Source organism: Schistocerca americana, chromosome 7 (assembly GCF_021461395.2).
Source record: "Schistocerca americana isolate TAMUIC-IGC-003095 chromosome 7, iqSchAmer2.1, whole genome shotgun sequence".
In the NCBI taxonomy this organism is placed as follows: Eukaryota; Metazoa; Arthropoda; class Insecta; order Orthoptera; family Acrididae; genus Schistocerca; species Schistocerca americana.
The window spans coordinates 470,467,161-470,480,771 of record NC_060125.1 but is presented as its reverse complement, the minus strand read 5'-3'; the positions used below and the strand labels follow the sequence as shown (position 1 = coordinate 470,480,771).

The following is a 13,611-nucleotide window of genomic DNA, read 5'->3' as shown; positions in this document are numbered from 1 at the left end:
ACATTGTTTATATTGCTAGACGTGTGAAAGTTCTCTTGCGCGCGTCGTTTGGCGATGATCGTGTGCTGAGCCGCCACTTTCGTCATGCTTGGCCTCTCAGGTTCCCAGATCTCAGTCAGTGAGATTATTGGCTTTGGGGTTACCTGAAGTCGCAAGTGTATCGTGATCGACCGACATCTCTAGGGATGCTGACAGACAACATCTGACAGCAACGCCTCACCATAACTCCGGACATTCTTTACAGTGCTGTTCACAACATTATTCCTCTACTACAGCTATTGTTGAGGAATGATGGTGGACATATTGGGCATTTCATGTAAAGAACATCATCTTTGCTTTGTCTTACTTTGTTATGCTAATTATTGCTATTCTGATCAGATGAAGCGCCATCTGTCGTACATTTTTTGAACTTTTGTATTTTTTTGGTTCTAATAATACCCCATCTCATTCCAAGCATGTGTGTCAATTTGTACCTCTCTGTCTACATTATTCCATGATTTATTCAGTTTTCAAGTTTATACTGACTTTTTGATCACCAAGTACGTACTCCTCGGTTGTGGTTGCACCTACAGTACAGCTATCTGTGTCGCTGAGGCATGCAAGCCTCTCCATCAACGGCAAGGTTCACAGTTCATGTACTTTTCCACAACCTGCTGTTGTACCGTCTATGGCCGTCCTATCGCCCTCACCCCCACGCTTAAGTACTTTGGCGTCACCCTCGACCGTCGCCTCTCCTGGACCCCCCACCTCCGGACAATCCAAGCCAAGGTATGCTCCCGACTCCGTCTCCTCAAGCTCCTTTCTGGCCGTACATCGGGTCTGGACCCCTCCACCATCCTCCACACCTGTAAATCACTTATCCACCCTATACTCTGTTATGCGCACCCTGCCTGGATTTCCGCTCCTCCCACCTTTTACAAATCCCTTCAGATCCTTGAACGCCATGCTCTTCGCCTCGCTTATCGCATCCATCTCCCCTCCCCCACGCGGATCCTGTACGACCTTATCCGTTCTCCCACCTCCTCCTTTTCCTCGAACAGATACGGATCCTCTACACTTCCCATAAACTCGATCCCTCTCACCCGCTCGTCTCTTACATCCTCTCCCGCCCCCGTCCACTGCCGCGCCTGTATTTCCACGACCCACCTCCTCTCCATCTCTCAACTCTCCTTACCCTCTCCCAAGGTGGCTTCCGCCAGCTCCTCCTCCCTGATGATGCCCTCCTCCCCTCCATCTACCCCTCCTACCAACTTTGATGCTCTTCTCCCACTTCCTGTGTTTGTTCCTATGGCACCTCTCTCCCTTCTCTCCCCCTTCCCTCCCTCCTTCCATTTCTCACCCCTCCTCCCCCGGGCTTCCCCTACCCCTGTACCTTCACTCCTCCCCCCATCTCCTCTGCCATTGACATCTTTGCTCTCCCCTCTCCCTCCCCCACCACCTTCTTCCCCTCTTGGCAGGTCCCCGGACTCGCACACGTTGAGTGGACATTCGCGCGCCGGAGATCATCGCCATCAGATTCTCGTGTGTGTGCCATCGTGTTTGTGATTTAGTGTTTTTCGCCGCCACGCTCCTTCGTTCACTTGTACCGTCTAAGTCATCAGTGTTTGTGCGCAGTGCCGACAGTTTTTCGTGTTTTTTCGTCGAGTGTGAACGGCTTCGTGTTTTTAATTTTTGTATCTACTGTTTTTTAACCACCAATCTGTTACTTTTCTGTCTTCCTTGTCTCTTTTGTTGTAATGCTTGTGGCTGAAGAGCGGAGTAGATTTATCCGCTGCCAGCCCACCTTTGTACGAGGTGAAAAGTAACAATAAAGAAAAAAAACTGCTGCTGTACACCAGACAGCACGCCACTGTAGTTGTGCGTGGTGTGTGTACTGACCCCTGGCGGAGTCTTGGCCGGGTTGCCGGTGGGCGAGGGGCTCTTGCGCAGGTAGTGCGGGGCTGGAGCGCCGCCGGCCGGGGAGCGGACGGCGGTGGGCCTGCGCGGCGGCTGGTGCAGCGACAGCGCGCCCAGGCCGGCGCCGCCCCCGCCGCCCCCGCGCAGCGCCTTCTTGGCCGCCGCGGAGCCGCCGCCGTGCCGCCGGTAGCAGAGGCAGGCCACCGCGGCCACCGCCACCAGGAAGAGCGCGCCGCCCAGGCATATGCCCACCAGCGCCGGCGTCGTCACTGCAACACACGGGGGACACACCTCTGTTCATCTGGGATCGTCAATACAGCCCCACAACATTTCAAAAAATAATTACTTGGAAACTACACTGACGAAAAAGAGTCGCGACACCAAAACAGATTTAACGAAGGAGTAATGAAATTTCTGAAATGCATTTCTCTAGGTAACATCTTTAAGTGGTTAGCATTTCCAGATTACAGGTCAATGTAGGCGCAAATGTGAAATTCTGGCACTTAAATAAAGGGTGTAACCACCAAAATGTTGAAAGCTAGCCGGATGTAAGTTTGTGGGATGGATTTCCTTACCTGTGGCGTTTGGTAGGTCGGTGTGTGGACGGTTAATGCTGTTTGTGGATGACGTTGGATTTGTCGTCCGATCATGTCTCACATGTGCTCGATTGGAGAAAGACAACATATCGACATTTTATAGAGCATGTTGGGTTACAACAGCGGTATGTGAGCGAGTGGCCGGCTGCGGTGGCCGTGCGGTTCTAGGCGCTCCAGTCCGGAGCCGCGCTGCTGCTACGGTCGCTGGTTCGAATCCTGCCTCGGGCATGGGTGTGTGTGATGTCCTTAGGTTAGTTAGGTTTAATTAGTTCTGAGTTCTAGGGGACTGATGATCACAGCAGTTGAGTCCCATAGTGCTCAGAGCCATTTGAACCATTTTTTTAAGCGAGCGTTATCCTCTTGGAAAACACCTTCTGGTATGCTGTTCATGACTGGCAGCACAACAGGTTGAATCCGCAGAACAACGTAGAGTTATGCAGTCAGGGAGCGTCTCTAGACCAAGTATTCTCTTCCCGATCTCCAGTCGAAGTCTCCTCCACTATGTTCCAAGCCGAAGTGTTCTCGCTACCAACACAGAGTTCTTTCTACTTTCTACAGGTCTGTAAAATTGCCATGAGACAATCAAAAAGGCTCTACAACCTGCTGGCCAATTATATTTTTGCTAACAATAGAATTATCTGCCGTCCTAGCAGAAATTTTGCAGTACTAACTAATCGTAATATACCATGCACGCAGTTCTTAACAATTCTGAGTTACTCTCCCATCACATAGAAAAGTTACTGTCTCAGCCAATACATTTGTCTCAAGCTCCAATTTCTAGGAAAATTATGTCCTGTCTGGAACTGGAACTGAAATGAACAAACTTATTTATCATTTAAATTATTTATTGGCCACACGGAAGAGAAATAAATCTTAAAATCATGAACCTTTACCTCCAGGTTTGTCAACAGAATCCACGCAACTACACTCCAGATATGGCAACCTGAGAACCTCAAGAGAATCTGTGGAGCTACACCTAAGATTTTACGACTTGAAGATCCTCAAGAGAATCCATGGTCCTACACCTCTAGATACGGCAGCCTGAAAACCTTAAGGGCATCTGTGGACCTTGTAAGTTGTCGATAGTTGTTACGAGACACTGTTTTTGAGTAATTTGATAGTATGTTTAATTGACTGTTGTAATATGGCTCTCTACACCTGACATAAACAAATCATTACCTACCAAAGCGATGGTAAACGGATTCATTTGACTACGAAATTAGATTAGGATGTCAGTTGACTCAATTGATTAGACGTAAATTCAAAAGAAATGATAAATATCATTGAAAATAATAAGCCAGTACCTTTGAAAACCTGGAACAGTAATCGGGAATGTGATTCAAATGAAAGTGTATCTGGATAAACGATTTACATTCACTGAAGTCGTATGGCGATTGCCAAATGTTAGTGCACAGAGATACAAAATACTACAGAAGGATATGCATGGGCATCTATTGCTGGAGTTGAAAGTATTTTGAACCTCTAACTGAAAACAAGTCTTCAGGATAAAGACTGAAATTACTGACGTTGTTGAAAATAATTTGATGTTCCCTACAGTTCATCCCGCTGTTGTGGCTGGACCTCAGAATACTCATATCTGCAAGTAGCGGCTGGAGTCGCTGCAAAATCGATCACTGGCTCTGTACCAATAACTACGCTCCATCTGCGTCTAAGTTCAGTTCAGCCGAAAGAGAGCCTCTCGCCCAAGACGAGCCCGGAAAAGAAGTCTAGAGAAAAGTCTGCCCATAAAGACACACAGTTAACTTTCTGCGGTGCTCTTAAGATAAGGAAGAATCCGTTCAGTGGATTTTTCGGCGTCGCGCAATTTTGATCGGTTTGAGGCACGTCGTGTACCGCCAAAACGTTACCCATGGCCAAGCTGATTATTAACAATTTATTCAGTTAAGAATAATAGTTCAGAAACGAAATTAGTTACAAAGCCTATGAAATGATTCAGATATTATAATTATAAAATTAGTAAAACAAGCATAACGATGAGAGCTATAGAGTGGAGATATTTAAGTTTTATTAAGGGAGCCTTCCAGAATTGACCTAGAGGTGGCTGGAGCGCAGGTAGGCCAGAAAGCAGGGATACAGACAAGGGACCAACCATAAAAGTTAAGATGTAGATCTTAAGGGCAGACACCCTTAACGTCAGTCCCTGTGGACGAGTTCATCAGGGGATACAGCCGGAAGGAAAAAGAGTCCGCCGTACATTTTACGTGGTAGACAGAAGAGAAGTCACCGTATTTATAAAATCAGTGTTTAGAGCTTGTATCCATGTACATAAACCGGAGAGAATGATGTAACTGTAAGCACAGGTAATATTTGGCAAACTGTGGTCTTTGAAGTTACTGCCACCAAGGATTGTTATCAGTGAGGAGATAAGCCACTGCTGGAAGACACACGGCTGGGCAGTTGAACTGGAGAGATGTGCGGCGAGTGTCGCTCCCTCTTGATGGCACAAGAAGGTTTTCTTTGTGGCGGGGGAGGGGGGGGGCATACTATGCTAGTAACGCCATCTAAGTAAAGTCGCGCAGGCAGTGAAGTTAAATAATGTGTCTGAAGTATATTTCTGCTGGTGACAACCAGCTGAGTCTTAGATTTAAGTTGTTCGTGAACTATGGCGTGTGGCGACGCAGCACCCCCTTGTGTGAAGGTACGTGAACGTGGCGTACTAGCAAACTATTAACTGCTCAAATGTTGTGGTGTTATCGTCGCCGACGACCCTTTGCTCAAGGCGCGTAATATGGAATTTGTTGATTTCGAGAATGTAAGGTCATTTAATAGCGACTCCTGGCGAGTTGCGAGAAATCTTACATGCCCAACAGCATTAACTAAATCTTTCCAACATACGCTGCTCAACAAAAGTTTGAAATACCATCGTATAACGTAGTCTACCATACTAGAACTCTCAATGAGCTAGACACTTCATGCATTATCCAGTCAAGGATGCTACTCCAGGCGGGTGTAAAATGGATGTGCGCAACGGAAAATAATAAACGCTAAAACGAAGATCTGGCCCTGTCTGACTACCTCCTGAAGCAGATCTTAGGATCTCTTAATTCTATAAATTACAATCTAAACATAAATGAATGATGAAGGCAACTAATCCTACTACATGATAAACGTTTTTCCTGCCTATATATTTATTGTAGATTTAAAAAAACCTTTATATTACAAAGTTTACATTTTCTAAGTAAAATTACTGATCAATTGCCCAAATCTGCCCCTTATATGACTGCGCGGTCTGATATCGGGAATGAAAAATGACTGACATCATCCACGTACCAAACACTAGAAGACACTTCTTTCAAAGATGATCTACGATGGTGTGGAACCCCAGTGGAAATAAACTAACGTGATCACAGCTGTTTAGCTTTTATAGCCCTAATAAACCGAAGCAATTTGCGATATCACTGTATGTACTGAGTCCGGTGCGTCGAAGTGACGGTTCTCGTACTCGTCTGCGACGATGGAAGAACTCCAGCCGCAAATAAACTTTTTCAAACACTAGGAAGGCAGAAGGCGGTCATCTGACTAATATTCTCTAATACTGTCTTCACCTCTCTGTGTTCTACAGACGAGGAACGCGAACTCCCAACCATAAGGACGGAGTTCAGATAACGTCTACATGTAAGTATAGTCAGAGGAAGTACTATCAATTACTGAACGCTGCGTACTCAACGACGACCTCCAACCCGGAGGTGAAGTCCAGAATCGTATAGGTTCGCAACTGTACAGTTCGTAACTGTTCTAACTATAAACTCTACTGAGAGCAAAGACAGCAAGTCCGTCTTTACCATCAAAAGCTGATATCAAAATGGTTCAAATGGCTCTAAGCACTATGGCACTTGTGGGAACAAAGTTTTTCGCGACGGCACTTATATATAAAACATTCTCGGTATTCTTACCGCGTCAGTTCTGGATAAAATATCGAGCTTTCGACGATTACCTCCATCGTCATCGTCAGGAGCTGACTGTCTTCAGGCTGTTGTAGTAGCCTCTATATAGCCCAAAGACGGCTTCTGATTGGTCGGCGATTGCGTACTGCTGTCGCAGACGGTGTCACTGTGTGCGCCGGTGGCGCCACCGCTTCCGTTTCGACGTAAACCTTGGAAGGAACGTCTCTGCTGCTTCTTTGCATCAAGCGCTCGTTTCCACGCACAGCTCAGATGGTATCTGCTATCGCGGTTAAAGTTATTTTGGCTCATTCTTATTTCAACAGCCTCCTTAATTACAGAATCCCAGTACCTGGAGGCATGGGACAGAATTTTAGTTTCATCGAACAGTATTTTATGTTTGTTCGTGAGGCTGCGCTCTGCAATTGCCGATTTCTCCACTTCCCTGTTTTTAATATGGCGTTGGTGTTTTGCACAGAGGTCGGAAACGGTACGAATCGTCTGACCTATATAATTGCTTCCACACTCACAGGGTATACTATAAATTCCAAGGACCCTGAGGCCGAGATTGTCCTTAACAGGGCGCATCATCTCCTTAATTTTCTTAGGAGGATGAAAAATCGGTCTTATACCTCGTCTACGCAGGACTCTTCCTATTTTGCTGGAAATCGCGCCACAAAAAGGAAGAAGCGCAATCGGTGTTTCATTCTGTGAATCTGCAGCATTTCCACGTTGGTGCACGCGATATAAAGGCAGCGTTCTCCAAAAGTAGGAAACGTGAAAATGCTGCACACTCGCAGAATGAAACACCAATTGCGGTTCTTCCTTTTTGTGGCGCGATTTCCAGCAAAATAGGAAGAGTCCTGCGTAGACGAGGTATAAGACCGATTTTTCATCCTCCTAAGAAAATTAAGGAGATGATACGCCCTGTTAAGGACAATCTCGGCCTCAGGGTCCTTGGAATTTATAGTATACCCTGTGAGTGTGGAAGCAATTATATAGGTCAGACGATTCGTACCGTTTCCGACCTCTGTGCAAAACACCAACGCCATATTAAAAACAGGGAAGTGGAGAAATCGGCAATTGCAGAGCGCAGCCTCACGAACAAACATAAAATACTGTTCGATGAAACTAAAATTCTGTCCCATGCCTCCAGGTACTGGGATTCTGTTATTAAGGAGGCTGTTGAAATAAGAATGAGCCAAAATAACTTTAACCGCGATAGCAGATACCATCTGAGCTGTGCGTGGAAACGAGAGCTTGATGCAGAGAAGCAGCAGAGACGTTCCTTCCAAGGTTTACGTTGAAACGGAAGCGGTGGCGCCACCGGCGCACACAGTGACACCGTCTGCGACAGCAGTACGTAATCGCCGACCGATCAGAAGCCGTCTTCGGGCTATATAGAGGCTACCACAGCAGCAGTGAAGACAGTCAGCCCCTGACGATGACGATGGAGGTAATCGTCGAAAGCTCGAGATTTTATCCAGAACTGACGCGGCAAGAATACCGAGAATGTTTTATATATACTATGGCAGTTAACGTCGGAGGTCATCACGCCCCTAGACTTAGAACTACTGAAACCTAACTAACCTAAGGACATCACACACATCCATGCCCGGGGCAGGATTCGAACCTGTGACCGTAGAAGCAGCGCGGTTCCGGACTCAAGCGCCTAGAACCGCTCGACCACAGCGGCCGGCAAGCTGATATCGAGCGACCGTCACACACGGGCGCTCACAACGGAAGGCCTCGTCTCACCACCGCTGGCTTCCCAGTAAGGCTTGGCTCCCCACCATCGTAATTCCGAAAACGAATCATATTCCCGAAACCACGGAATATTCACCCTCTCTACGGATTCTTCCGAACGCCGACCAGCCATATTTTAGTCTTTTGTCGTCTAGCGTGGAAAGTTTGGGAGGAAAAACTTATACTCGTACAATGGTACGCTTCTGAGTAAAAATCCTGGGAAATAACCCAGCCTGAGTGATTTCAGAGGTGCCACTTCTTCGTTCCTCTCACCTGCGTCAAACATTTGCAGAGTTCGGAAGTATTATCCGGTTATCCTTCTGGCCCTATTACAATAACGGCCGGCCGTCAATCTATTGTGTGTCCGTCTAGCTACTTTCTGTGTTTAAGCAGGACCAACACCTGTGCGGGCCTTCCACCCAGAGCTTGAGTTCTGCCTGCCGTTTCATCTCCAATGGCGTTCCAACCTCTACTAGTATAGGCAATCATTCATTACGCCGTTTTTATGATAAAAACACTCAGTCACCTTTCATGCAAGCAATAAGCGTTAACTATTACTTACAAGGCGTACGTGACAATGTTAGTCTCCTTTAAATATTCATATATATTATGTACAACCTATCAAATGATATCTAATTGTTGTTGTAGTTCACGGGAAAGTATGTGGATCAGTGCTTGTAAGGTGCGAAATTATAGCCACCTTACACGACTTAGAGCGCATGTGCTGGATCATGTTTAGTACTGGCATGCTTTGTGGCCGTTTCCCACTCATGTAAACATACCGCTGCCGCAGCGGTACACAGCGCGCAATCCAATATCAACAACAGCTTCATTCAGTTGTTTCAGCTCTGCAGTAACATGCCACCTAGAGGCATACAACACTTTGATACAGTCAGGTTAGTGGCTATACTTTCAGCTGGTCATACACAGCAAGATATCGCCGAATGGTCACATGTCAGTCAAAGTGGTCTAAGATGTGGAGAAAGATCAGGGAAACGGGAAATGTGAACCATAGACCTCGCAGTGTTCGTCCTCGAATAACAAAACCAATGCATGATCGTTTCGTCCGACTGTCGGCTCGCAGGCGCCAAACATCAACTGCCAGGATACTGGAAATAACTTCTGCCGAGTAACAGGGATTCGTATCTCAGACCAAACAGTGCGCAGAAGATTGCATCAGGGTGGTTTTCATTTCAGAAGACTAATGAGAAGTTTTGCACTGAATCGACGGAGCCAATGCAATCGAAGGACCTGGGCTCTGTCACATCAACATTGGACCATTGCAGAATGGAGTAATGTCATGTTTGCTGACGAGACTACGATCCGCACACTAGACGTTTTAGAGTTTCGAGAAGCGCTAGACACCAGGAAGTCCATTTGTTTTCAGGTGGAAGGATAATTTTCTGGGCGGCAATAATGATGGGACGGCGGACCCCTCTAATTCCAATCTAAGAAATCTGACTTGTCCCCGATACCTCCAAGAGTTCCTACAAAGGACTGTAAGGCCCTATAGACGCGAAGTCGGTGACAACGTCATCCTAGTCAATAAGAATGCAAGACCGCACCATATTCTCACAGTATCTCTGTTCCTTAAAAGATGCAACATCAACGGAATGCATTGGCCAGCACAGTCCGCAGACAAGAATGCGACTGAGAATGCATAAGACCTGTGAAAGGTGGCCATTTCACAGTGTCCAAATCCACCTGACGATTTCCGAATCCACCTGACGATCTTCACTACCTCACTGCAGTTGCCATTGAGGACTGGGACTTCATGCCCCAAGATAAACTTGATTGCCTCATCCCGAGAATACCTCGCAGAGTGGAAGAACTCTTCCTTATACAGGGAGGACATACACAATACTAAAGACTGATAAACATCGTCATGGGATAAAGATTTTCACTGTGTTTGTTTTCAAGATGTGCACTTCAGAGAGACTCTGCTTTGTTTTGTAATGATTTTTTGCAAACAACCAAATTAGCTTTTGTTTTCAGCAGGAATCATGTTTATTTTGTTAATAGGATATTGTACAAACCTCAATGAGTGTACTATAAGAAGCCATTGTAGTAAACTCTATGATATTCCAAACTTTTGTTGATGTGTGTACATTAACTGTTTTTTGGTATTTATGAAACATAAATACTAACGTGAACGAAATTTCTTGTGTAGCATTTGTATCATTGGTAACGCCACACTCGCGTTTGAGCAAGATCTGTGAATTCTGATAGGCGCCGTCTTTGAATTTGTTTTGATGTAATGACGAATGTACAGTCACTTAAACTCAGGAGAATGGGCCTCCACAATACAGTATTGTTCATTTCTACCAGAATTATTTTCTCTTTATCCGTACTTGTTTGCGGATTCCCCCAAGTGTGGTTGTGTTCAAAGATTAATGAATCAGAAGTGACATGTCGAGCACAGCTGATAACTGCACTAGAAGCACAGTGACATGAGTTTCACATGTCAGAACAGTGCGGTTGGCCTTCAGAGACGCAGTGCTGTTGGGTAGGTTCGTGAGAAGTTATCGGAAATGGTACAGGTTGAATGACAAATATTCTGCGTGCAGACCAGTAAGAAGTTGTCTGATAAGATGCTTACTCGCATTTCAGGTGGTTAACCTGTTACAACAGTCGTTGTGCTTGGCTCTCCAGGACTGTGTCCTACTCTTTCCCTCTCTCTCTTTGTGCGCTGGTCAAAAAGGGTGGACCTATATGAGCACACCGTATTTCTTACTCCCACTTCTAAATTATTGATGTTAACCAATGGTAGACACTTTTACATTTCCTTGGTGGGATCTGAGCGCGGGATTGGCGTCTCATGATCTTTAAAGTGGCTCAAGCACTCCGTCCCCATTTCACTTTCTAAGATGCTGTCTTAACAGCCCATGTTTTTCAGTGAATTTTGCCAGCCTGCAGTTCTTTCCACAGTTGCAGTTCTTCAACGACTCTTCCAAAACCGGGACGCTTTCCCCGACCACACACAGCTCGCTAAAAACAGTATCTTTTGTCCCTGTACAACAAGGAGATATTATCTATATTGCGTGACTTTGGGCGTCCGGCGCCGAGGTGACTTCTAAAACACAGTCTGACATAACAGCATGGCGTGGTCCTTTGCACGTGTGCGAACGGGACTTACGTGAATTCTGCTGGGGTCTGGTTCCCTGCTCATTTTATGACCCCTACAGCGCGTCACCTAGACTGTAGCCAAGTTCAACCCGCTTTCACAGTGGCTTCTTATTTCGGTGCGCATGCAGTAAAAAATGTAAATATCGTGTGGCTAGGGACTCCCGTCGGGTAGACCGTTCACCGGGTGCAGGTCTTTCGAGCTGACGCCACTTCGGTGACCTGCGCGTCGATGGGGATGAAATGATTAGGACAACACAGCACCCAGTCCCTGGGCGAAGAAAATCTCCGACCCAGCCGGGAATCGAACCCGGGCCCTGAGGATTGACCATTCTGTCGCGCTGACCACTCAGCTACCGGGGGGCGGACGCGCATGCAGTACAACATAGGAAATTGTAATATAAGTAGTAAGCATTGCCAATTACTGGTACACATTCATATATAATTTTCCAGTGGAAATTAATTTAGTCTGATTTATTTTGGCTCTTTCTTTCGGGTTTTACATAAGTTATAGGGCAGTCTGGGAAAAACGTACATGTAACAACTTACACTTCTAGTTTTGGCAACGAAGCAAAATAGGAAAAGATAAGTGTCGTTTCCACGAAAATCATAGCGTTGCAGATTTACATAGTTAAGTTCCACAAATGTACTGTGTTGTCAAATACTCCTTTTACAAAGATCTGAAGACAGTAGACACCAAAGGCGTCACTGCATACCTCATGACGCTAATAGTCGACCACGCTTGTCACTGCTGATGTAGTGCATAGCGTATCGACCGCCTGGTCGACGTTGCACTGACGAAGAACCGAGTTAACACGAAAGCAGACTGTTTTAGCAGCGGAGCGTAATTCGTCGGCACTCTGGTATATGTCCGCCCTGAGAGCTGTTTAATTACACATTCTGCGCGTGCCTCCAGCGCCCCGGCATGTTAACGACGTCCGTCGTTACCACGGAGTTTGTTGGGCCGCAATAAACTGCGATATATTTCTCTATTCGCGGACGAAGTACTAACGGGCGTTGGTATAGGGAGATCCTGGGCGCGGAGGTGGCTGGGTCGGACTTAAAGGAAGGAGTAATAGCGTTTGTTATTGGATTTTGATTGTATATTAAGCTGTGTAAGATCATTCGTAATAGGGTGATCACGGGTATTCGAAAAGTAAAAGAGGATTGTGGGGGAGACATCCAAAGGTTATGGAACGACGCCTTATGGAACGTGAAGTATAGTAGATGCTCCAAAACCTAAATGAGGAAAGCAGTTAACATATTCAGATACAGAATGTAAGGAAAAGTCACTGGAAAAATTATTTTAAATTGCAGTATAAGGATGTAACAAATATGGAAACTGAAGCCACACATCAGAGCACAGAAAGTTACTACCAAAGAGACTTCTCAATGGAGAAAATACAGACCGCAATAAAAAGACTTAAAAATATCTAGGGCCAGGAATGAATAAACTATAGGGGACCAGTATTATAACAACAAATTAGTATTCTACTGAATAGTATTATGATGGAAGGTAGGATACCAAGACAATGGAAAGAGTATATTACAATTCCAGTATATGGGAAGGGAGATAAACATATATTTGATAACAAGTTTGTTTGTGTGGCCATCCTCCGCAGCAAGCATATAAATACTTGTTTTGTAAGTAAAACTACCTTTTCCTGCTGCAAGTTACTTTATTTATCCCATACGAGTTTCGCCTTCTCCTGTTCTAAGGCAGTGATAAACTTGGATGTGCGACCTCCAGACCAGATGTGAGGAAACGCAGATCAGCAAATCGCAAGTAATTACTTTTTTTTTTACAAATAATCGCGAAGTGAACTATTTGATAATCTATAACTAATAGCCGGCTGCAGTGGTAGAGCGGTTCTAGGCACTTCAGTCCGGAACCGCGCGACTGCTACGGTCGCGGGTTCGAATCCTGCCTCGGGCATGGATGTGTGTGATGTCCTTAGGTTCGTTAGGTTTAAGTAGTTCTGAGTTCTAGGGGACTGATGACCTCCGATGTTAAGTCCCATAGCGCTCAGAGCCATTTGAACCATTTATAATTAACAAAACTGTATCGTTATAGATCCCACGGATGATGCCTTAGAACAGGAGAAGGCGAAACGCGTATGGGATAAATAAAATAACTAGCAGCAGGAAAAGGCAGTTTTATTTACAGAACAAGTATGCATTAGATAATTACTGGGAAATTACAATGCTTCATACCACCTTAACATTGTTAACATCAGTAATTGGAGACATAATATAGAATGATATCGAAATAGGAAAAGAAGAAAAAGGATTCAGGAAAAATAGGAACACAGTTGATGCTATTTTCGCTGAAAGACAGACTACGGATA

The 13,611-nt window shown here is 45.5% G+C and overlaps 1 protein-coding gene across 1 annotated transcript in view; it reads right to left on the bottom strand.

The window, feature by feature from the left end:
* Window positions 1–11,984, bottom strand: part of LOC124623021 (synaptotagmin-11) — a 183,551-nt gene extending 171,567 nt beyond the window's left edge. The window contains exons 1-4 of the mRNA XM_047148811.1: window positions 11,980–11,984; window positions 8,923–9,005; window positions 2,101–2,165; window positions 1,879–1,989 (exon numbers count right to left, since the gene is read on the bottom strand). Of these exons, the coding sequence (XP_047004767.1) occupies window positions 1,879–1,989; window positions 2,101–2,165; window positions 8,923–9,005; window positions 11,980–11,984 (264 nt within the window). The remainder of the gene's footprint in view (window positions 1–1,878; window positions 1,990–2,100; window positions 2,166–8,922; window positions 9,006–11,979) is intronic.
* Between the last annotated feature and the right edge of the window lie 1,627 nt (window positions 11,985–13,611).